Source organism: Euprymna scolopes, chromosome 15 (genome assembly GCF_053919585.1).
Source record: "Euprymna scolopes isolate OS-2025 chromosome 15, ASM5391958v1, whole genome shotgun sequence".
NCBI classification, from domain to species: Eukaryota; Metazoa; Mollusca; class Cephalopoda; order Sepiida; family Sepiolidae; genus Euprymna; species Euprymna scolopes.
The window spans coordinates 73,074,477-73,101,486 of NC_136496.1; the positions used below are offsets into that span (position 1 = coordinate 73,074,477).

The 27,010-nt window shown below is 33.4% G+C and overlaps 1 protein-coding gene across 6 annotated transcripts in view; it reads right to left on the reverse strand.

The window, feature by feature from the left end:
• The window catches only part of LOC145293902 (serine/threonine-protein kinase TBK1-like), a 166,472-nt gene that overhangs the window by 18,408 nt on the left and 121,054 nt on the right, over positions 1-27,010 (reverse strand). For 2 of the 6 annotated variants that reach the window (XM_080140699.1, XM_080140698.1), the window contains exons 13-17: positions 25,220-25,341; positions 22,532-22,645; positions 21,430-21,531; positions 19,360-19,459; positions 8,755-8,816 (exon numbers count right to left, since the gene is read on the reverse strand). In XM_080140699.1, coding sequence (XP_079996825.1) covers positions 8,755-8,816; positions 19,360-19,459; positions 21,430-21,531; positions 22,532-22,645; positions 25,220-25,341 — 500 coding nt within the window. Of the gene's footprint in view, positions 1-2,928; positions 3,022-8,754; positions 8,817-15,116; positions 15,254-19,359; positions 19,460-21,429; positions 21,532-22,531; positions 22,646-25,219; positions 25,342-27,010 lie in introns of those variants that run through there. The other 4 variants (XR_013869785.1, XM_080140701.1, XM_080140703.1 and 1 more) reach the window with 4 other exon arrangements.

Genomic DNA, 27,010 nt, shown 5'->3' on the forward strand with positions numbered 1-27,010 from the left:
GAGCGCTATGTGAGAACAAGAAAAAATAGCTGTGATCTCCTACATTTTTGAAGTCTTGACAATGACTTAACAATAAAACAAATAAAAATGAAATGATGGTAGAAACCCACCCAATAAACGTCACAGTAACATTTACTGGATGGATTTCTACATCATTTTGGTTTATTGTTAAGTCATGGTCAAAAACATAACATCGCAACTATCTACTTGTTTTTTTTAACCGAATAAACATTTTACATCATACAAAAACACTAAAAACTTATCCAGTTAAGTAGAAGAGTAACTTACCTTGCCTCTGATAGCATTTATTTGTTATATATTTGTTTTTGACAACTTTTTCGTACCTCTGTGGATTGTAAAAGAAAAAACCCGAATCTTATCATTAATGATAAGTTATACTGATTTATGTAGAAAACACTAAAATTCCCATCAGGTCTCACTAGTATAAAATAATGCCCCCCTAGTCAAAATTCTAAATAAAGTATTTGTAAATGCAATTATTTTTAGTTGAACACTAGTCAAACAATAATAAAGGTTACCATTTTACTTTAAACTGAAGCCCCCATTAAAAATTGAACAGGTTTGGGGAAGGAGGTTGTATAATCAGAAAATTTACTGTTAAATCTATATAATAAAAGTGAATGTATGTGTTTCCCACTTGCTTCAATAATCACATATGCAAATTTATTTTGTACTGATCTAGGACCTGACCTAAGGTCATGTCAGCATCTTCTGGCAGTAAGATGCAAAAAAAAGCAACCAAAAAATAATGACACAACTAGCCAATCAGCTGTCAACAGAAGATATTTTTGTTAATAGGTAAAAAAAAAAAAAAAACTATCACTTATTTGATACTATTCTTAAAAAAAAAAAAAAAAATTGTTTTCATCGTCACCAAAATACAAACTTATTCTTTTCTAAATTTTCAAGAAAAAAAAACCTAAAAAACCTCCTTAGAAAGTTTACATGAAAAATAAAACATTTGATTTTGATCTGATTTGACTTTTAAGAAAATCCAAATATAAAATTTTGTATAACAAAACAAAACATATGTATGAATTGGATCGATAAAAGTGAACCTGCATAGCTGGTTCCACCATTATAGCAAGAGTTACATCAGTTTGAGTCTATATATCACACCTTTGCATTATTCTGCCTTCTATAAACTTAAATCTTTTCTTATATACATTTGATTTTCATTCATAGTGTTTTTTTATCTTAAGACAAACAATAACATATTTCTGAGAAACATTTTTGCCAAAAATAATTTGAAATATTTTTCTTGAAAAACATAAGAAAATTTTTTTAAATTTCTTTCATCTAATTAAACTGATGGTAAATCTTAAAGTTTTAATATTACTTGTATCGATCAATCAGACTATTTGTTCTCATTTTTGTGCAACGTTTTGATCAGATTAGCCTTCAATCATCCTCAAACATGTTGATTGTTGTTTGGAAAAGAAAAGAGAAAAGTTACTAGCTCCGTAGATATTTTCGTATTGCTTGAGGCAATCTGTATTTTATGGTTATTGTTTTTTATTTGTGAAAATTTGGCTTACAAGGGAGAGACAACTCTAATAAAGATCAACAGGAGATTATCTCCCTTTCATCATCAAAATTTTAAGGATGTACAATGCTTGTTTTTTCTACAATTAGAGGCTCCCAAATGCTACTAATTTCTAGGCTTGGTCTGCTTAATAATTTTTCTTTTTTTAGCAAATGTGGTGCCTCCTTTAATTGTCAAACCTTCCACTTTGCATCCCTGTCAATTATTTGCGATGGAAGGGAAGTAATCCCTTGTCGATCTTTATTAAAGTTGCCTCCCTTTGTCAACTAATTTTTCACAAATAAGAAACAATCATAAAATACAGACTGGCTCACGGAATACGAAAATATCTACAGAGCCAGTAACTTTTCTCTTTTCTTTTCCAAACAACAACCAACATCTCTGAGGACGGTTGAAGGTTAAACCAACTGAAACATTGCACAAATAACATTCAGGATGAGAACAATAGTCCGAGCAATACAAATAATATAATCAATCATCCCTCATCTAAAAAATTCAGAACTTTTGTTTTAATGTTTTGAATTTATCTTCTGGCAGTGTTCGTCTTTGCTTTATCTGGCAATTATTCTGGCCGCTAACTGTAAAACTACTGGAAGATGCTGGTGCAGCCTTGGGTCAGGTTCTTAATTAGTACCATTTACTTTTATTAAACATTATTATTCACTGTGCCGTTTCTTTACAGAAGTATGGAAGAACAAAGGTGGAAAGTATGATTTAAGATAAAAAGGTCTCCTTTTTAAACTCTAAAAGTTGAAAAATTCTTGTTTTTTTATTTAATTACTCTTTCAGAATGTTCTTTGGATAAGTTTTCATTTACAATTGTCAGTCATGTGACCATAGAATTGCATTATTTAATTTTTATCACATATTAAAGACTTAGGCTTGATCTTAATGCTAAATGATACTAATAAAAGAGAAAAGAAAGAATCTTGTATGAAAATTTAAATTTTATGAGCAAAATAGGAGGAGCTTAATCTCCATAATTTATAATAGTAATAATTATAAATAAAGGAAAATATTTCTTCCACTTTCAATATTAACATAAAAAGTATTCCCTTATTAAAATAATTGAAAGGGAGAGTAGGGATTGTATTCTTTTTCTTATTGGATAGTTTTGGTCCAATGATTTCAAGTAGTGAGTAGAAATTAAATTGCAAATCAATAGCAAGTGACTGAAATAGGGAAAACAGGTCGCATATGTCTGCTGAAAAACAAAATACTTAAATTGAAAAGTTAGAAAAAAGTCAGACTGACTTGTATGAGAAAGAGAAGAGAGCAGGGCTCCAAATTTTCAAATAATGGGGTAAAAATTTCAATGATTTAAATCGTTAAAAATGTTAATAAAGAAGGCAAGCACTAACATTTCGCTTCCAAAAGAGTGTCAGGTGTAGCCATCCCCTCCTCCCTGCTTCTCACCCCAACAGACTCTGAAGGAAGAGACAAATTCAGACCACCTAAGAAAAAAAAATGGCCGCCAGTTTAGTGTCATGTCATGGACATTGGACAACAGAAGTTGATTAAGACAACTGATTTCAGAAAGAAAAGAACAAAAAAAATGCACAAATTGATTGCAAAGGAAAAAAAATGGCCATGGAAGTAAAATAACAATCTTCCATTTAAAAAAAAAACAACAATTTTTAAGCTTTCAAACTTATTAAAAGTTTGGTAAGGCAATGCTAATGCGATATACGATTCAAGACGTTTATAGAAAATCATAAGAGGCAAAGATATAAAAGCATCAAGATTGATGAGTTTAATTATTTTGGATTAAATATTAATCAACATAATAGCTCTGGTTTCTTCTGCAGATTGGATATTGAGTAAAGAACATGAGCTCTTTAGTGTTTTTGTGATGGTTTTTGCCGGTTCCCAATATCCAAACCCTTGAAAACAATTCCATAAGAAACCAAAAGTGTTTAGCATGTTCATTAGGCAGTTCAAAGTCGAAATGCAAACATTAATCTGCAACAAAAGGATCATTGAGAAAACATGTAGACATAAGTTATCTGTACTATTTAATTATGTCTTCATGAAAAACAGCTTATATATATATATATATATATATATATATACACTAGTAGGTAGACCTGACGTTGCTCAAGATTGAATGAGAATCAAAGAATGTTCTACACTTCTAATACATTTATTGTCATTGAAATCATATCAATCCATAAATCAAATCAATCCATTGCCTGCTCTAGTCAGGAACCCACCATTGTGCATCAGGAGAAAGCTTCAGATGCCTCCCTGCAGTGACTTGATCTACAATTCATGGTAGTCTAGATTGCACTTTGGAGAACTTTGTGTCGATTTTATGAAATTATTTTTATATAATGAATTAAAATTTTAAATGCAAAAGTACAATGGTTCAATTGTGCTCTAAACAAAAACATTCATTTTGAACACGCCCCTGTCTTATCAAAGAACCTACTGTTGATTCTTTCCTTCTGCTTGTGCGATGATAAAACTTCTCAAATGTACTTGTGATGTTAGGCTGTATAAACGTGTTAACTTTAATCAAAGTCGAACTGTTCCTTCTTTTATGGATTTTCTTAGATTATTGATTTTTGATACTTAATGGATGCATTCCAATACAAAAACTATCTAAGAACACTTCCAGGCACAAAAAGTACATATGTGTGAATTTTTAAAAAAATCAGCCAAGCTATTTTGGAGTCCATAGGAAACGAACTCACACACCACAAACACCGTTTATATATAAGTAGTGATATATATATATATAGATATAAAATAGAAGCATGGAATCAATATGCTTTGAAAGTCTTATCAAGCAAATTTTAAACTAAAATAACTCAGATGATATTTCGGAATACATCATTAATTTTTAGGGGGTCGGTTTTTTTGTTTGTTTTTTCTCTCCCTATTTGTTATTATTGAATTATTCATTTTTTATTTATTTACTGACTATTATCCTAAACTTTTTTTTATAGTTGTTGTTTAGCAACATTTTGGTCAGACAAAGACCAGAGGAATAGTTGGCCGAAACATCGTTAAACAACTAAAAAAAAAAAAAAAAGTTGAGGATAACAGTCCGCATTTACAAATTACTCATCTCGAAAAGAATTCCAATAATTCGTGTTTGAAACTAGAAATTTTTACTGTTTCTTTTTTAAATTGTTTTTGAAATAATGCCTTGAAAAATTTAAAACAGTGTTCGCTGAGCAATTAATAAAATACTTTGGTTTTTGAGTATGTGCAATTAAATGGGCTGGTAAACAGCAAAACAAAAAATAAATACAATAAGCAAAAGTTCAGCTAGAACTCATTACTGCCAACTTTCTCTCTCAACTTCCAGCATGTGTTCTCGCAACCACCTCCCCCAACAGGCATTGTATTAGAAAACTAACTCCATTCCATTTGCATACGTGTGCAGTGGAAGATGAGATCTAGTGAGATTCTACAAGACTACACCTTATAAATCCATGACTGCCATCTTTAATTTCTCTTTCTCTCAGATCCCATCCGACGGTAAGTTGTATAACCGCATAATACACACACACAGGCGGGCGCTTTCTTCTTTGATTATTACATTCAACTCTATAGTATGTTTTGAGCAGAGCCCATGTCATGTCATCCCACATTTTCGAAAACGAACTCAGGCTCAGTTCAAATGGCTATATTGAGTTGTTATTAAGCGCTGATGATGGAGAGGGGTGGCTTTCAGGAAGGCTATATATCCTACATCTGGACTCAGCTCAGTGTTAGACTTCTGAGAAAACTTAGAACTTCCATGATTTCACCAGTCCCAATATTTGACCACCAACTTACCTGATTCACCCCCTCCACCCCTCCCCATGGACTATTATGTATGGAGTGCAAATGAGAAAGACGCCAACTGTACTGTTAAATATGTAGGTCATGTGTTTCAAGAAATCATTTTATCAAAGGTGTGCACCTGGTGGCAAATGCAAGAGAAAATATAAAATTATTATCAAATGTACCAAAAGGTCATAAACCTGACACTGGGCATCTGCAGGGAAAACAGCAACAAACTTGATCAATTGTCAAAAAATAAGATATGTTAAACATATGATATTTGAAAGGTTATTTTCAGCAAAAGGCTACACAGTTGTAACCAAGTCGAACTAAAGTTAGGTGAATTCAGTGGAATGACAATGGTCGAATAAAATGCCCTTGGGATGTGGCTACAGTGACAATGCCATCATAAGAGGATGTTTCAGGTGGTCACAAATGGTTATATAATAACTACCAAAAAGGATATTATTGTTGGTTGACGATTTAGACCAGAGAAGAACAAACCTGTCAAATTCCTGTGTGTGCATCTCCTTAACAACCAACCATCTATAACCGTCACCAAGAATAAAGACATATTATATTTTCATATATCAGTGTGTCATCAGACACTATGCGCCCCAGGTTTAAATCACACCTGGAGGCCATGTTGGAGGTTCAGTGTGGCTTCTTCATGCGAGTGTATTTAATGAAAAAATCATCTTTGAATTTAGAAAATACACAAATTATTGTTGATTTTCTTTCCTCTGCAAAAAGTGTCAAATATTATCTTGAACATTCTAAACTATTAACATTTCAGTCATTTCAAAGACTGCAAGTAACCTTGGATGGTGTCTTTTCATTCTCTTTTCTTATCAATGCCAGTGTTCCACAAACCTCTATTTTAAGCTTAGCACTGTTTTTTTTCTCTACAGGATGGAATGTTAATTTTGTCGCCCTAGAAAAAATGACATGATTCCATTTCCGTTTGATGAAAACTGGTTTTCTTTTTTTGTTGCAAACCATCTACTACAGGGTGGAATGATAAAGTTGTCGCCCTAAAGAAAACAACACTATAGTTTTATTTTTAAACTTTTATTGAAAAAAATAAATTCAAGTAACTTGATTATGTAGTAGAGCTGAGATCTATTCAATGTAGCCGCTTTCAGCCTCAATCACTGCGTCAATACAGGTCTGGAACTGGAAACATGCCTTTTTCACAAATACTGACAGGAACTCGGCGAATACTCTGCAGATGGCAGTGATCAGGCTGGCTTTAGTGTTATGGGATGTCATGTTGGTGATGTTCTCAACATATGACCAAACAAAGTAGTCCAGCGGGTTCAGGTCAAGGGGAAGGGAGAGGGGCTAGTGAGAGAAAGGTATAAAGTCGTAGCACTTCTTCTGAAGCCAAGCCTGGGTCTCTTTGGACTTGTGGGCCAGCACCGAGTCTTGCTGCCACAATCAGGGTCTGCCATTGGTCTCCTGATTGCTCAAGGGGATCCTACTTTACCTGCTTTCCAGCTGACTACAATATGGTCATCTTCAAGTCCAACATAATCAAGTTCTTGATGAGCAGTTCCCCTTACGTAATCCAATTTACCAAATTTCCACTACTAACGATTACTACGATATTGTCCCACTCTTTAACCCTTATCCTTCAGTGGTCTCTGGGCCTTGATAAGTGGTGACTCCTATGTAAAAAAAAAAAAAAAAAGAAAAAGGAAAACATACTATTCAGCACATCCAGGTACACTTTGGTGTTGATTTTCAAGTATTGAACTGTCCAGATTTGCATTTTGAAGGTGCTGGCAATGGTCCTGTTGTCATAACTTGGATCGGTAGAGAGCATGAGTTGTACAGTGGTGCATCTCCGATCTCGCTCGTTGAACATTGTGTCACTTTCAAACATGATAGAAGACTCCCATCGCTCTTGGGATTTGTACACAACTGGTCAACTAGCTGGCAACAAAAAAGAAAACCAGTTTCCATCAAACGGAAATGGAATCATGTTGTCTTTTCTAGAGTGACAAGTTTATCATTCCACCCTGCAGAATGCGATCCACATTCAGTTATGAATTGGGGTACAAAATGGCTTATTTCATTTAACATTCTAACCTATTACCATTCAAGTCATTTTATTTAAAGTCTACATTCATATATAATGATTATTTCATGTATATATCGATGCCTCCGTTCAGTCTTGTAAGACGAAGGATGCCCCCCCCCTGTAGGGGCAGCTGTGCGTGTAATTGTGAGGTAAGGGTTGCACAATCTTCACCCACACCTCTCCTGATTTGGCAATGTTTGAGTTCAGTGGCAAGAAGAAGTCCAGGACGACTGGAAACAAGATAAGTGGAGAGACATATATATATATATATATATATATATATATATATATATATTAAAAGATGATGTAATACATTGTGTAGACAGTTTCAGTATTTACTTTAATAGTGCTCAATACATGAGTGGAGCTTGGTAGTAGTAGTAGTAGAAGTAGTAGTAGTAGTAATATAAAAATATATCTATAGCAATTAATCTGCAGGTTTCATTCCTGCAGGGATTTTTTTTTTTTTTTTTTTTTACATGGGGGTCACCACTTATCAAGGCCCGAAGACCACTCAAGGATAAGGGTTATTGCGTGTACAGTAATCAATGAGATAGTATTGTAGTAATCATTAGTATTGGGGGTTTTGATAGAGTGTCTTAAGGGGGCGGTTTGTCAGGAGTTTGTTTATGTTGGACTTGAAGACGTCCAAGTTGTAGTCAGGTGGGAAACAGGCAAGCGGCAGAGAGTTCCACTGGCATGCTGTTCTAAGAAAGAAGCTTTGCTCATGGAATCTACGTTTGGATTTAGGCACAGATAAAGAGTGGGGAAAATTATTGACAGTAGTTTCAGCCAGACGGGTGTTTCTCATGAAAGATTGGCGAAGGGGGACGAGGGATTGGAGCTCAGACGAGCACCTACCATGGAAATAGCGATAAAACAAAGACAGGCTTGCAACGTCTCTTCTGTGGGAGAGAGGTTGCAGGGAAGAGAAAAGGGCATCCCCCAAAAAACCACAAAGTCTATTTTGTACTCTGTCAAGACAGGATAGGCTGTTTTTAGCAGCTCCTGCCCAGATGTGGCAGCAGTACTCCATCCTTGGACGTACTTGGCTTTTATAAAGATAGAGAATTGCATCAGTAGTGAGATATCTTCTGGAGTGGTAGAAGGATCCCACCATTTTCCCAGCGTCCCTGGCAACAGATTTGATGTACGTGTTCCATTTTAGATCAGGAGTAATGGTCAAAGATTAGCTTGATAATCTCTGCAAGGATGAAATATGGATGCCTCGGTTTCATTCAAGTGACATAGATGTATTTTCATACTACTACTATATGTAAAGGATATTAATAACTAAATCTAAGAGAACATAAGAAAAACATACTTTTTCAAAATATCTAACTTCTTTTCTTTCTTTTCTTTTTTCTTCTTTTCAATCATCAGATTCTGGTTAAAAAAAGAAAAAAAAAAAGGAGAAGAAAATCATAAGTTAATATAATACTTTTTTAATAAAATACAAACACCTGAAAAAAGATAATCATATAGATTGTTTAGCGTGGAGGGGGTCGGCTTTGGTAATGTACGAGCTGACAAAGTATCAAATTGTAGATCCAAAAACCTGTGTAGGTGCTGCGCCACACTAACAAACACCTGCTATATCAGCATATAATCAATTAAGTCGTCAGATTGCACATCCAGGCACTTTATGTACAGTATATTAATGTGCTTCATAAATTGATATAAAAAAAAAAAAACAATGATCTTTTTGGTGAAACTATAGATTTGCATTCTTTACTGTTCTCATCTTGAGTGCTATTTTCATAACGATTCAGTTGATGTAATCGCCAGCCTTCTTCAAATGTATCTTGTTGAATTCAAGAATCTTTTTGTTGAACTCAAGAATCTGCATAGAATTTTGAACAGAACTCTTCATTTAATCCACATGAGTCGCATGCTATTGTTCCATCAGCCATGATTGGGTAGAAGTCCTAAGTAACTCGTAATTGTATTTTATTTTAGTGTCACCCTCACTGAGAATTGAACCTTCAACCTCCAAAAAAAAAAATGAAACTTTATAACTGAATTTTACTATTCCTTGAGTCCTTGTGAATAATCAAGCCTCATCTAAAAAAGTCAGAAACAAAACTGTAGTTGTTTTTAATTTTTTTTTTTTTTTTTTTTTTTTTTTTACAAAGGCATCACCACATTATCAAGGCCCAGAGGCCACTCAAGGATAAGGGTTAAAGAGTGTACAGTAGAAGTAGTAATCATTAGTAATGAAAATTTGTGCATTTATGTTTGTCTGAGGGGTCCAACAAGAACTCCATTTATATTTTGGTCATTATCAGCTCTGTTCTCATGATGCTGAGCACTTTATTTCAATTAATTTTTATTAATCAATTAATTTGGATTGGTTCAACAAATTAATCTGATATTCCTTTCATCTATATAAATAACTGCAAAAGTTTGGTCGATTTCTTGCACTAACAATAAAGTCAAAACATCCCAGTTCAAGTTAATTCAACTTTACACCATCTTTTTTATATCCTGTTTATGTATATTCAATCTCAGTTAACTAATTTGCATATTGGCTTTGAAAAAGAACATTTTATTGATTAACTATTATTTGTTATTTTTTTTTTAGTCAATAATTGTTTTGATTCTAATATTAGAAACAGTTCTGTGTCTCAATAGGTTTTATTTCCTGAACAGATATTTAGTATTAATGTTCAAATGTTCCTTTTTAGAGTGACTGACTTGATGCTCTTAAGTTGCCATTTTTTTTTTTACATAGGCGTCACCACTTATCAAGGCCCAAAGACCAATCGAGGATAAAGGTTAAGAGTGTACAGTAGTCAATTGAACAACATAGTAATTGTTAGTAATGGAAATTCGGTAAATTTGCTAACTTAAGTGGAATGGCTCATCAAGAACTTGTTTACATTGGACTTCAAGACAGATTGTAGTCAGCTGGAAAGCAGGAAAATGTAAGACAGTTCCACAGGCCTGCAGTTCTAAGAAAGAAGCTTTTTTCATGAAATCTACATTTAGGTTTAGGCACAGATAAAGAGTGAGGGGAATTATTGATAGTGTTTTTAGCTAGACGAGTGTTCCTTGTGAAAGTTTGGCGAGGGGGAACCATAGATTGAAGCTCAGTCAAGCACTTGCCATGAAAATAATGATAAAGCAGAGACAAACTTGCAACATCTCTTCTGTGAGAAAGAGGTTGCAGCAAAGAGAAAAGGACATCCCCTACGAGGCTACAAAGTCTATTTTGAACTCTATCAAGGCAGGGCAAGTCCTTTCTAGCAGCTCCTGCCCAAATGTGGCAATAGTACGCCATCCTTGGATGTACCTGGCTCTTATATAGATAGAGAATTGCATCAGCAGTGAGATATCTACTGGATCGATAGAAGGATCCCATCATTTTTTCAGTGACCTTGCCAACAGATTTAATGTATATGTTCCATTTCAGATCAGGAGTAAAGGTCAAGCCCAGAAGCTTGTCAAAACATGAGGCCTCCCCAAGACGAGAACAATTCATTTTAATTGATGCCAGATGGGGATCAGAAAGTTGATGATGTAAAGATAGAAGCTTGGTTTTAGATGAATTAAAAGTAACCAGCCATTCCTTTCCCCATTGTACCACGTGCTCAAGATCAGAGGAGAGAGAATCGGAGAGAACTTGGTCATTTACGGTCTTAGATGTGCTACCATAGATGGTAGTGTCATCAGCATAAATGTCTATGAATGATGTAAGGATGTGATTTGGAAGATCAGTAATGTAAATCAGGAAGAGAGTTGAGCCGAGGATGGAGTCCTGAGAGAGTCCAGCATTAATACTGTGAGCTTCTGATTTCTGCCCATCAACCACTATGCTTCTTTCAAAATTGATTACTTCTTTCTTTAAGATCACATTTAAAAGATAAATTTGTATTGAAAATGTTAAGGTTCATCAATATGGATAAATGAGAAAGATTTCGTTTCATGTTATGAATGAAATGTTTATTATTTAGTATTTGTTGTACGCCTGCTATTTTTGGTCTGCGGTCGTGTCTTCAAAGTGACAACTGTTCTTGATTCTGCATCCATTTGATGGTTCCACTTTTGCATTCTTTTTGAGACAAAAATTCACTCGCAAAATTATCAAAGATATTTGACTATCCCGGATATCTTCATTGATATTTACTCATTTGGTCAGTGAAAAATTGTTTGAAAAATAAATACATTTTGTCAAGATTCATAACCCAAACACAGTTTTCTGATTGTTTGTTTTTATTTATACTTTCTTGACAGTTCCACGTTTGTATTCCTTTTTGAGAATGGGAGGTTTTCTCCTGCAATTATTAAAGATATTTTACAATTTCGGATAAAGATAAATAATTTGTATCGAAATTACCAAAATGTTAATGTTTATCAATAGATGAGAAAGATTTTATTTTATGTTATGAATGAAATGTTTATTATTTAGTATTTGTTGAACGTCTGCTATTTTTGGTCTGCGGTCGCATCTTAAAAATGACAACTATCTTAAATTCTGTATCCGTTTCATGGTTCCACTTTTGCATTCTTTTTAAGACAAAAATTCACTCCCGAAACAATCAAACATGTTTAAATATCCCGGATATCTTTATTAATATTTAGCAGTAAGTCTAATATTTACTCATTATTAACAATTTCTTTTCATACCTACACACACACTGCTTACGCAATCATCGGTGTAGGATGCAATAATGATTGCTGGTTGCGGGACTCGAACCCCTTGTCCACCAGAAATTAACCTTTAAATGAAAGTAAATTAAGATACTTATCAAGTTATTTATGTGGGCCTGTCATAATCAAAGGCCATAAGAGTATTCTACAAACAAGAAGTTTGAAATGATCCAGATAGCTAATTGACTACTTTATTCTTAATTCACTAAATAGGGCTCAATTTTAATCTTCTTAAAAGGGCTTATAAGAATATTTACACCCCCCCCTCCAAAAAAAAAAGACTTAAAAATATAAAATAACTCCTGATTTCTCTGAAGGTGTCTATTGCCAAAATAATTTTAAGATTAAAATTTTAAACTGTGCATTGTATTGCTTTTAATTGTATTACTTCATTTTTAATATTTCAAATTTTAACAATGATTAAAAAAAAAAATGAACATTTCCTTTCATAGCACAACTTCATGCAACATTTTTCATTAAAGACTGTTTTTAGATATTGCTTTAAAAATAAAGAAATTTAAATTTAATAACAACAACCAAGGAAATAAAAAAAAAAGGTCTTTAAAAATATGAAATCTCCTGATTCCTTCAATGAAGGCATACAATCACTGAAAAACTAAAGATCAAAATAAAATTTAAATATTTGCATTGTATTACGTCTAACAACTTTATTTTTAATATTTTAAATCTCAAAAAAAAAAAAAAAAAAAAAAAAAAAAAAAAAAAAAAAAATGACTGCGTATATATATATATATTATATATACAGGGTGACCCCCCCCCCCCAAAAAAAAACGGGTCCCAACTCTAATTAGGCCTCGTTTCTTAGTGTTTTGTCTGAATGAAATGAAACTTTGGTCATAACTAGTTTATTATATTCAAAACATCACATCAAAACACTAGGGTCTTTGGCCTTTTTTCTCCGTTCTACAGCATATGTTCTAGATACACATTCTATCTTTTTTTGGGGTCACCCTGTATATATATATATATATATATATATATATATAGTATTTTTAAATAAACATACTAATTCGTTATACCTATAGACTCTAGTGTTTCATGCTTATGCAATCATCAGTGTAGGAAGTGATAATTACTGCTGATCGGAAGAATCAAATCCAGTCAACAAAGCCAACGCTGGCTTTGCGAGCTCATGCTTTTCCGCCAGGTCACCGGCAATCAACATTTAAATGAAATTAAGTAGCTATGAAGTCATGTCAGCAGGCTGTCATAATCAGCCATCTTGAGAGTATTCAACAACAGGAAGTCGGAATGATGCATATTCATTAGTTGACTGTTTTTTTTTTCTCAATTCTCAACTTCAAATTTTAAAAAGGGCTTTATAATTATATTTTTAACTAACTATTAAAAATGATACATTTCACTGTTTGTATGTACCAATCCTTTTTGTTTAGAAGCTCAATGTATGTTAAATATAACAGAGCATATATAAAAGAACATTAGTATATTTACATTCCAAGGTCCAAAGAATTTCTAATTTTTCTGAAGAGTATATGCACCGAAAAGAGATGGTATTGACATAATAATAACTGGTTGTTTCTGCATAATGAAACGGATCCGTAGAAAATGTACCAAAATTTTAACATGCTGGAGGAGCTGTTTTGTATGAAAAATAAATATTTGGATCTTGGAATGTAACCATACTGTTTATATATATATATATATATATATATATATATATATATATATATATACAGCATAATCATGTTGACACATAGGTTTTTATTATATTACTGAAGTTAAGCAACAATGAGCCTGGCTATTACCAGATAGGTAAGCATTTGAAAATACTAGGTGCTGTATGTATTGCACAGGGACGTAGAAATTTTCAAGTTAGTATCAGGGAGGAAGGGGTTAAAACCACTGAGAGAGATGCACTTCGTTAAGAGACTAGGAGAAAGTAAACTCTGAAGTAAAACCTGAGGTTTAGTGTCTGCTCTGTCTTGTGGCAATCCATTGCACAGATTAAGGTTAGAAATAGTTCCAAAAATATGGATGGTTCTATACAAAGCCTTCACTAGTATAAATAAATCATCTGTGAGAATTTTGAACCACTTAGTTGCCTCAACCTCATATATCAGGTTTCAATGTCGGAGTGCATTTGATATATATATATATATTAGTTGTGGAACCTGATCACATCATATATACATATACATATATATATATATATATATATATATATATATATATATATATATATGAGAATAATGGAAATAGTATTCTGACAAGAGAGAGATAAAAAAAAAAAGGAACAAGCTAAGTTATGTGTTCATTAACGTTTCGTCTTGCAATAAAGATGAAACGTTAATGAACCCACAATGAACAATAAATAGCTGTGAAAGAAACTTAGCAAATCATTTTACTTTTATTTAATCTAATTGTATACAGTAAAGTCGATTGTCCCTTATTTCTTTGACCAGAATAGCTTTCTTAACAAAATGTATTTAAAACTGTTCAATCAATTTGGGGGGAAAGAATGAACTGTTATTTTTGACAACTTAAGAAAAAAGAAAACTTGGCGACATTCGTCTGTATTTTTGAGATGAGGTGTTTTCACTGATTCAGATTGTCAGACTGACTTCCTCATCTTGGTTGTTATAGTCACAACGTTTCAGCTGTTTTGCCCCTGACCTGATGAAGGTCGGAGGGCAAAACGGCTGAAACGTTGTGACTATAACAACCAAGATGAGGAAGTCAGTCCGACAATCTCGATCATTGGCGACATTCATTTTAAAATATATACATTTCTTTCTCGATAATAACCATTTGTATTTTTTTATCCGCTCTTCCACGCCACCTCCTCTTCTCTTTCCCCCTCATTTAATTATTTATGCCATCCGCCTCCTTCCACTATTTTGTTATTCTACTTGCCCATTCTCCCTTCCTCCCAGCATCTAAACTGTTCATATACAGAAGAATAGAGTGCACAGCAAGTAGCAAGCACAATCGTTAGCGTTGTATTAGTATATAGACTTCATCTTCGTTAGCATCAATTCTAGTCTTACTTACCAAATTCATTTAAATCGGAATCCTTTCACTGTTGTCTTCATATATGCATGCATTTCCCATTAAGCCCTGAATTAATTAGACTATTAACAAAGTAAAAGACATTTGGAGATGGCAGAGTGCAACAACCTTCCACCCACCTAAAACAAAATAACGTAAAATAATTAAAATTAACAGTAAAAAAAAAAAAAAAAAAGTTTGTATTTTTTTTTTTTTTTTAATTTAGATTATTCAAATTACAATTCTCATCTTGGTAGTTATTTTTAGAACATTTCAGCTCCGACTTCCTTCAACTATATCTTTTCAAACTTGGGAACTTATATGGAATTCCGAACTAAATCCTCATCTAAAAATTCCAAACATAATATTGAATCAGTACAAACCTGAAATAACGTAACAATGGAAATAAATTTTTAATAATAGCAATTACTTTTTGTTTTTTTTTACATAGGAATCACCACTTATCAAGGCCTGGAGGCCACTCAAAGATAACGGTTATTGAGTGTACAGTAATTAATGGGATAACATCGTAGTAATCGTTAGTAATAGAAATTTGGTAAATTGGATTACTTAAGGGGGCTGTTCATCAACAATTTGTTTACACTGGACTTGAAGACTACTAAATTTTAGCCAGCTGGGAAACAGGTAAACGGAAGAAGAGAGTTCCACAGGCGTGCAGTTCTAAGAAAGAAGCTTTGTTCATGGAATCTACGTTTTGATTTAGGCACAGTTAAAGAGTAGAGAAAATTATCGACAAGTTTCAAGTGACCGTCTTCATGAGGATAAAGGTTCAATTCTTACTACATGCAATAACTAAGAGTAACTTAATAATTAACACTTCCACCCAGTATATGATTGTTATTTTCACAATATTTCAGCTGATGTGTAGCCTCTGACCTTCTTCAGATAGGTCTTTTCAAAATTGATAACCTATATATATATGTGCTAACAAGTAGTATCATTAATAATCTGCAAATGTCATATAGGCTGGCTTGGAAAGATTAAGATTGGCCCCAGAGAGAGAACTGTCAACCAAGTGCTTCAATGGATTCTTGATGAAAAAAAGAAGAGGACCAAAAATGAAGTGGAAGCAAACATCTGAGATTTGATTACAATGGGAAGAAACTGGGATGATGCTGTGTATCTGGCTTCAGATCAAAAATGATGGCATACTTTGACTGCCCCGTGCATCGCAGGATGAAAATTTCCTAAGTCTAAGTTAGAACTTCTAAAGAATTTCAAACTAAATTCTCATCCCAAAAATTCGAAAAGATATCAAATCAATAAAAAACTGAAACAATGGTTGGTTGTGTTTAATAGCCTATCAATCTTTAAAGGATCATTTCTATTAGGTTGAAAAGAAAATTCTTGCGGAATTTTTAATTTTGATTTCAAATGATATATTTTCAAATAAGTTTTCATTCTAACACCTTTACTTTATATATTATTTTGAAGAGCGTTTTTCTATCTAAATTGTTTTAAAACAATTATGTCTCCTTTTCAGAATGTTGAATACAAGATGGAAAAAAGCAAATTCACACAATTTTCTCATTTCAATTCAAGCTAGGCTGAAAAGCTGATGAAACAGTTTGCGATATCAACAAAGTGTTTGGCCCAGGATTATTTAAGGCCAGAAACGATTTTTTTTTTTACTTATTATTATTTGATTTTTTTACTTATTATTATTTGATCTTAAAAAATAGTTTCTAGAAGATTCTATTAGGTTAAAAAGTTTTTGCAGAATTTTTAATTTTGATTTCAAATGATGTATTTTCAAATAAGTTTTCGTTATAATACCTTTACTTCATGCATCATTTTAAAGAGCGTTTTATGCTCTAATTGTTTAAATTACAATCGTTTTAAACAAATTATGTCTTCTTTACAGAATGTTGAATACAAGATGGAAAAAAAGCAAATTCACACAATTTTCTCATTTCAATTCAAGCTAGGCTGAAAAGCTGATGAAACAGCTTGCGATATCAACAAAGTGTTTGGCCCAGAAACAACTATTGAATGCGCAGCACAATGGTGGTTTAAAAAATTTCATGGTGGCGACAAGAGTCTTGAAGAAGATGAGCATAGTGGTCGGCCATCGGATGTTGACAACGATCAATTAAGAGCCTTAGTCGAAGCTAATACACACACAACTGTTTGAGAACTTGCTTCTGAATTAGACGTAATATATACAACGATTTTGAACTACTTGAGAGAGATTGAAAAGGCAAAAATCTTGATAAATGGGTGCCTCACAAATTGAATGACAACCAAAAGAAACGCTGTGATTAAGTGTCATTTTTCCTTCTTTTACGCAACAAGAACGACCCATTTCTGGTTGTGACTTGCAATGAAAAGTGGTTCTTTACGACAAAACTGGCAACACTCAGCTCAGTGGTTAGATGCCAATGAAGCTCCATGCCACTTCCCAAAGCCAGAGTTGCATCAAAAGAAAGTCATGCTGACTGTTTCGTGATCTATGATCAGTCTTTTCCATTACAGTGTTTTTAAATGCAGGCAAATTCTGAATTAGTCCTGGAAATAGCTGAAGTAGTTTATTAGGTACCTCCAACCTGTTGTGTAGAACATTGTTATTATACACAATAAGTAGTGACGTCATTATTTCATGTGTTTGAGTCAATTTCTATGGAAGATCATTTATGCAGAAATTTATAAATAAATAAAATGTACAATAAAAAATGGATAAAAAATAATATAAGACTTACCTTTTATAAAACAAATAGATTTTTAATAATGAACTACACAGACGATAAATTAATTTTAACCTGTTCTGTTGATACATGTATCTAAAGATGCTGTGCTTACAGGCATTCATACTTTTTTGGAAAAACAGCACAAAATTTGAATATCACCCTCTGTCATTTTAAATAATCAAATCCAAATGAATTTTTTTCAGTCGATTTTGCTTTTGTAATTTTTATTATCTCAAGAATCATATATTCTATTATATGAATATATTTTTTTATTATTCGAAATCTGTTATATAAAAAAAAGCTATTTAAACTTCATATCGCATAATAATTGAATTAAATATCATTTAAAGCTTTTTAAAAATAATTATTTTTTAGAATTCTGTTTTTTTTTTCGTGTTATTCAAATAATTATATTACTGAGAAAAAAAAAATCAAGAAAAATTGTTTATTTTATTTTTTTTTACATAATAATATTGATTTTATGTTCAATTTTATTTACAACTTTAAGGTAAGTGAAAAAAATGACCGGATTTTATATATATATATATATATATATATATATATATATATATATATATATATAACTTTTTTAATTATTTGATCTTTTCAGCTTTAAAAAATGTTGAAATATTTATCGACCTACATTTATTTTTTTTACTTTTCGCAACATGAAATATGGGGGGGGAGGGGGTAGAACACTTAAAAAAAATATTTCCTCTAATATATTTAACGAAACCTACTTTTATTATGTAAGTTTATTCAATAATGAATAAATATAAAAAATTTCAGGAAAATATGACTATTATTTGATTTTTGCTAGATTTTTAAAACATGGGTGTGTCAATGACTTAAAAACTGTCACTACATAGGAACGTTGTTTTAAAGCGTCGATAATGTAAACACAATTTTGTCTCGCATTTTCAATATTTTTGTAGGCTGTAAAAATTTTTAAAAAAATATTAGCAGTTTATTTTAAACTTTTTCTTTTAAACGGTAAAAAAGTTAGGATCATAATATTAAATTAAATTACAGTTACATCGTGTTACATACCGAGGGGGGGGCGGAACTGTGGCGCGCGTTGGAGGTACCTATAGTTTATGATATAAAAGGCGTAAAAAAAAAAATATATTAAATGGTAGATAACACTAAGCATGTGAAGGGTTAGGATTAAAACAAAATATCCTCAAAAAAACAAAAAGTAAAATAAAAATAAAAGGGAGGTTTTTCAAATAGTAAACTACTTCAATAACATTTCTGAGACTAATTGGGGATTCTCTGTCATACTTGGGACTGACTTCATAAGTACTGGAATCCTCTGGATACCGATTCATTACAAGTACCCAATGTGTTTAGTTTTAAGTGTTAAAATAAAAATTAAAAAATAGAGAGCCAATCCAATCTGAAGATGCATCCATCCAAACATCACATGGTAAAGATGCTATTAATAACTGAAGTGTGACAGACTGAGCTTCACTCAGTGATGCAAAACAAACACATAAAAAATATATATTTGCCTTATTTTGTTTTAAATCACTTACATCTCCTGTCAGGCGTCCGGTGAGTTCCTGGATTTTGTTGTTGACTTCCTTGATTTCGTCATACATTTCTGCCAACCGTCGATCCATTTCCAAATAATCCCTGGAAAAAAAAAAAATTGAAATGAATGGCTTTCGTTTGGAAAGGCTCTATGTTTTGACAAGCCTCTAGGTCTGACCTTCACTCCTGATCTGATATGGAACACATGCATCAAGTCTGTTGCCAAGGATGCTCGAAAAATGGTGGGATCGTTCTACCGCGCCAGTAGATATCTTACTACTGATGCAATTCTCTGTATGAGAGCCAAATACGTCCAAGGATGGAGTACTGTTGCCATATCTGGGCAGGAGGTGCTAGATGCTTCTAGCAGCTCCTGCTCAGATGTGGCAACAGCACTCATCCTGCCTTGACAGAGTTCAAAATAGACTTCGTAGTTTAGTGGGGGATAATCTTTTCTCTTCCCTGCAACCTTTTTTCCACAGAAAAGACATTGCAAGCCTGTCTCTACTTTATCGTTATTTTCATAGCAAGTGCTTGTCTGAGCTCCAATCTATGGTCCCCCCTTGCCAAACTTACACGAAAAACTCATCTATCTGAAACCACTATCAATAATTTTCCACACTCTTTATCTGTGCCTAAACCTAAATGTAGATTCCATAAACAAAGCTTCTTTCTTAGAACTGCACATCTGTGAAACTCTCTTCTGTTTACCCGACTAAAAATTGGTCATCTTCAAGTTCTTGATGAGCCGTCCCCTTAAGTAATCCATTTACCAAATTTCCATTATTAAAGATTACTATGATATTGTCCCATTGACTACTGCATACTCATTAACCCTTATCCTCGAGTGGCCGCCAGACCTTGATAAGTGGTGACTTCTATGTAAAAAAAAAAAAAAATTGTCCAGCTACAAGCGCTGTAAAAATTTTTTATTTTCTTCCTGTATGTACATAAAACTAAACAGAACTTCCATGAACAAAGTTTCTTTCCAAGAATGTCCTTTCTGTAGGATGTAATAATCCAGAGCCGCTTCCCAGCTTACTACAACAAGATTGTTTTCAAGTCAAATGTTAACAAATTCTTGTCAAGCCTTTTGCCTACATAATCCAATTCTGACCATCTAACCCATCATTTCCAATCCTTTCATGGCGTTGCTTATCACTAACTAACAAACTCATTAACCCTCATCCTTGTGTGGCATTTGGGCTTTTATAAACGACAGCACATTAGGATGAAAAATTCGTACAATTATTTCAGTATCAATTGTTCCTATTTACTTGTCTCCCCACGAGGGCAAAGTTAGACACAAGGTCGGTTTTTAATGTGGGAAAAATCTAGCTCTCCAAAAAGGGCACTCTAGATAGGAACAAAAATTAAAATTGTCTCAGTCATGAAGGATTTCTCCATTGACTGAGAAAAGGTGAAGTGTAGCACTAGAACAGATACTACACTGTGATCTTAGCCCAAATGCCTTCTTTTCCAGGCAAAGGAAACGTTGCTAGTTTTTTGTCCACTCTATTCGCATTTCCATAAAGAGGTACTCGGTTGAGCTTCAAGCTCTGAATTCATTTCCCACTGTAAGACCTCAACAAAAACTTGTCTTGCTGTCAACGCTGCATAGAACACTCTTCTTCCTCTGTGTACAAACAGAACTGCCATGAACAGAGTTTCTTTCCAAGAATTTCTCACCTGTAGAACACTTTACCATGGGAGTGTTTCCTTACAGACTACAACCTGATCATTTTCAAATCTAATACCAATAAATATCTGATATGTCGTTCGATGAATTAATCATAGTTCACAATCCTTTCATAAAATTGTTTCTCCTTCAAACAGAAAATTGATCATCTTCAAGTCCAATGTAAACAAGTTCTTGATGAGCCGTTCCCCTTAAATAATCCAATTTACCAAATTTTCACTACTAACGATTACTATGATATTGCTCCATTGACTACTGTACACTCATTAACCATTAACCCCAAGTGACCTTTGACCTTGGTAAGTGAACCGTTAGCATAAAAGCAAAGGTCTCCTCTTGTAGACCAGCACTAAGGAAGATGTAACCTACCTACCTATGGTATAAATTGAACAACTGGTAAATTTTCTCATCGTTTGGATAACAATGTTCCATTGCATGGTTGACGAGTTTTTTCACATGGCTATGCATTCGTTTTCTAAACAAGAGAAAAAGAAAAGAAAAACATTGATTTTATTATCAGTTTTAATTAAAATATTTTTTAAGTTAAATTTTTTTTGTTTTTTGATATCCTTTGAGATAAGGCTTTATAATTATTTGAATATTCATTTTTTTTTTTTTTTTTGCAGACTGTTATCCTCATCTTCATTGTTACTATTGTTTCACCATGTTTCGGCCAACTCAACTTCAGGCCTTCTTCAGGTGGCACAATAGATAGAGGCATTGAGTCTCTACAGTTCAAAGTGAGCATTATCTAAAGATAGCGGTTTTAATCCTAGCCAAGCAAGTCAGAGGATTAATTATTTATCATGTTGTGAGATAACTACCGATGCCTGCATTCAGTCTCGAAAGACAAAGGACACTCCCTGTAGAGGTAGCTGCGCATGTAATTGTGTGGCAACGGTGGTGCAATTTCTAACCACACCTCTCCTGAATCGGCACTGCTTGAATCTAGTCCAGGACAACTGGAAACAATGCCAAGATAGGCTGAGAGCACAAACAGCACCTGGAAGTCTCAAATGGTCACCCATCTGGTACTGGTCAGGCTCATCGTTGCTTAACTTTGGTGATCTGAACAACTATGGAAGGCAGTAATTACTGGGGATACAATTACAAGACAGCATTCCTATCCTGTCATGGTTAATCACCAGACTAGAAGTATGTTTGGCCTGATGACATTGTCTCTCTGAAAAGAGACACTACAGAAACATGTATGCACATATGTGGCCAATAATAATAATAAATATACCATACTTTAGGGTCATTGCACCAAATCCGGGGGTAATTGCGCCAACTAAAAAAAAGTGCTCTTTATATGTGTGGTTGCCAAAAGAGCACTTTTAGCTAGTTGGCATAATTACTCCAAAGTACAGTACTATATATATATATATCTCAGTTTCATAAAACTGATATTGGCAATGGTTAATATGTTTGTAAAAATAAAATGAAAATAAAAAAAAAATGAAAACGTGGCTTACTTTTCTAAATCTGTCATGGTTTTTTCTCTTCTTGAAATATATTTTTTGGTTTGTAAAAAGCAGGATTCCATCAATTCTTTGCATTCCTCAAGATGCTGCGACAAAATTGTAGAACTGGAATTGAAAAATAAAAAAACTGTCAACAAGAGAGCGTATGCATTCTTAGCCATCAAATTTATTTATTACACTTCTTTAATATTATTACTTTAATCCCATATCATATTGAACAGGCTTCCTTTTGTACCCGCATACAAGTTAAGAATTTTCAATTCAACTCCAGAATTCAACCTAATTTTTTTTTTTTTTCATTTTTACCCCAAACAAGGTTAAGGGGCTACTATCGGAGACATAAGTTGCAAGGATACTATGTAGGGAGTTGAGCAGCAAGATGTCTGTTCACATTACACTTGAACTTCTGCATGTCAGTACAGTTGGAAAAGCAGGATTTCGGAAGGGAGTTCCAAAGTCTAGCAGTAGAAGTGACAGCAGAAGCTGAGTGTACTGCACCTAGCTTATGGCAATGACATAATTAAATTAAAATTAAAAAACACAGAATTTTTTTTTAGGTGTACATACCCATCACGAAACAGAAATGTCATATTCTAAAAAATCCCATAAATTGATCAAATTTTGTTTTTTAAACTAATGAAATCAAATTTTATGACAAAGCGAGATGATGTGTTTTGATCAGCCATGTTTAATAAATAAGGGAGAAACAACTCAATTCGAACTACAGAGATCAAAATCAACCTTATAATGGCTACAATTTACAATTAAAAATTGCTAAAAATTGTAAAATGATTTTCTATATACAAACAAAATTACTTCATAAATTTACATAACTTTTGGAATATGACATTTTTGTTCCCAGAGATTTCTGTATTTTTGTTTTTTTTTCTTAAATTAAGATGAATTCTGAATAAGAACTAAATTTTCTAGGAGATATTTTGAAATTCACAAGCAGACTCATTCATAAGGCCCATACATATCCTGGTCAAGAGAAGTGATTTTAACAACATTAGCTTTTGCATGGAGGTGTTTTTGTCATCCCACATACAGTGCTTGGTATTCTAAAATGGTCACCCATCTGGTACTGACTAGCCTCAATGTTGCTTAACTTTGAGAATATGTGCCTCTTTGGGTATCTCTTATTTGAATCAATAATCCCTTTTCAACTTTAAATACAAAAGTTTATAAATATGTTATTGTTTGTTATGCCCACATATAACTCCACATTCTCCAAAATATTTAGGGCAGCGAGGCGGCTGGTTATTTTTAATGCATCTAAAACCAAGTTTCTCTCTCTACACCATCTATGCTCTGATGCCAATCTGACATCGGTTGAAATGAATGGCTCTTGTCTTGGGGAGGCTTCATGTTTTGACAAGCTTCTGGGCTTGGCCTTTACTCCTGACCTGAAATGGAACATGTATATCAAATCCATTGCCAAGGTCGCTGGAAAAATGGTGGGATCCTTCTACCACTCCATTAAGTATCTCACTCTTGATACAATTCTCTTTTTATATAAAAGTCAGGTTCATCCAATGATGGAGTACTGTTGCCACATCTGGGCAGGAGCTTCTAAAAGCAGCTTATCCTACCTTGACAGAGTTCAAAATAAACTTCGTAGCTTAGTGGGGGATGCCTTTTCTCTTCCTTGCAACCTCTTTCCCACAGAAGAGACGTTGCGAGCCTGTCTCTGCTTTATCATTATTTTCATGGCAAGTGCTCAGCTGAGCTTCAATCCATGGTCCCCCCTTGCCAAATTTTCATGAAAAACACTCATCTAGCCAAAACCGCTATCAATAATTTCCCACACTCTTTATCTGATCCTAAACTTAAATGTAAATTCCATGAACAAAGCTTCTTTATTAGAAGTGCACGTCTGTGGAACTCTCTTCCTATTGCCTGCTTTCCAACTAACTACAATCTGATTGTCTTCAAGTCCAACGTAAACAAGTTCTTGATGAACTGTCCCCCTAAGTAATCCAATTTACAAAATTCTGACTACTTATGTTTACTACGCTATAATCACATTGACTAATGTGTATCCATTAACCCTTATCCCCTCGAGTGTCCTCCGGGCCTTGATAAGTGGTGATTCCTGTGTAAAAAAAAAAAATCTTCACATCTCCAGAGAGGCCAAGGAGAGAACCATTTTCTTGAATGTATTGATGAACATACTGAAGCAAACTGCAGCCTGTCCAGTACAACCCGCACATTAGTAACACAATGTCATTGGCATAAGCTAGGTACAACATACTCAATTTAAGATAGGTACAACATACTCAATTTAAGATAGGTACAACATACTCAATTTAAGATAGGTACAACATACTCAATTTAAGATAGGTACAACATACTCAATTTAAGATAGGTACAACATACTCAATTTAAGATAGGTACAACATACTCAATTTAAGATAGGTACAACATACTCAATTTAAGATAGGTACAACATACTCAATTTAAGATAGGTACAACATACTCAATTTAAGATAGGTACAACATACTCAATTTCTGCTGCTACCTCTACCCTCCCAACAGTACTGAAGAACATGATCAAAGACGTAGCCGATAGTGTAACTGGAGAGAGTGTACATTCTTGCCGATCAAACGTAATCTTGTGTCATGCCCACAATCAGAAAAGAAGAAACATATCTGCATTGATAACTCGATTACACTCACCATTTCCAGTTATAGAAACATGTCTCCTGTGAATAGATTTTGCTTTCCAGTTCTTTTGATGTTGTTAATTGTTGTTGTATGAAATTGGCATGGTTATCACAGATTTCAATCTTCTTCTTTATCTAGAAAACAAACACAAAACATAATATTGCAAAACATAGAAACGTCAAAGCATTATGCGAGTTAAGACCAACAGAAACCTCACGTTCATCGTTATAGCCATTTTAATTTTCTATTATTACTAGAAAAAACGATGAGTAAAATTAATTCCTTCGCAAACAGACCAGTTTTGCGATCACTATTGTGATTCATTATGAAAATTAAAATCAAAATATAATGATAATAACTTTATGTCTAGAATCCTTCATCTAATTTTGATCAAAATTTATTATATAATTCCAATTCTAAAAAATAGACAAAATTTAAGGGGTTTTAAAAAAATCTTCCTCTATTGTTGCTTATGCTGCAACCTATGCAGAAAAGCTTTTGTGGCAAGAGTTGCACAATCTCCAACCACACCTCTCCTGAGTCAACACTGTTTTTATTCCAGTGGCAAGTAGAAATTCAAGGTGCCTGGAAACAATGCAGAGATAAGCGGAGAGCACATACAGCACCTGGAAGTCCCAAGTGATCACCCATCTGATACTGGGCAGGCTCATCATTGCTTAACTTTGGTGATCTGATGAGAACCAGTGTGTCAACATGCTGTGTATAAAAGGTTTTAAGGAAATTCAGGAAACCTTTCAATTTTCAAATGAGAGGTTGTGCCTATATTATGCCTTCTGAAAACCCTAAAGGGCTCTACATTGCGAGTGAAACAGTCACATTTGCCAGTATTTTTTCAAAGTGGTTACTAGAAATAATGAAACGCTTATCTTTTGGCGATTGTATTTCTTTCACTGACAATCTTCCAAAGCTCACTACTGAATGAAAAATATCTTTTCAACTTTTTTTTTTTATAAAACGAACAAAGTTAAATTATTTAAACAATAAAAGTTTAATAGAACAACATACTCTTTTTTTTTTTTTAACGAAGGTTGTTTAAAAAAAAGCATCTGAAGAAATTAGAATGCTTATACCTTTAAGTATCCATAAAATCTGTTGTATATTTAGAATTACACTTATTAAAAACTACAGAAAAAACTTTATATACATAATTGTCACAGAACAAAGATGTGATATTCCCAAAATCATGTGGGTTTGGCTAGTAACTTTTTTTTTTATTTGGCTAGTAAACGAAAATATTTAGTTGTCAAAGGTAGCTAAAGACAAATTTGTCCATAGAGCCCTGCCCTAAAAATATTCCAAAGAAAGTGAAACAGAATGTTTATTAATGTTTGATATCTATTGTTAAAAATTGTTAAAATTTCACAAAATCGGAGGTATCTAAATTTTCATGAAAGGCTTTCACCCTCTCTTTATCTTTTTTTACGTAAAAAAAATTTAAATAAACATAGCACAATATAACTATGGCATGGTTATCACAAAACATAATATTGCAAAACATAGAAACATCAAAGCATTATGCGAGTTAAGACCAACAGAAACCTCACGTTGATCGTTATAGCCATTTTAATTTTCCATTATTACCTAGCCAAAGTAAGAACTCAAGTGGATTGTTGCAAATCACCAGGCCGCAGACTGCTCAGCCACTAAGATCCCATCCTAAGACACATATCACCACCCACAGCCTACCTACAGGTAGCGCTGTATTTACTTTTTTTTACTTACGTCTCTGCATGGGGTTGCAGTTGACAAAATTGTGGCTTCGCCGACAGGAACCACAATTTT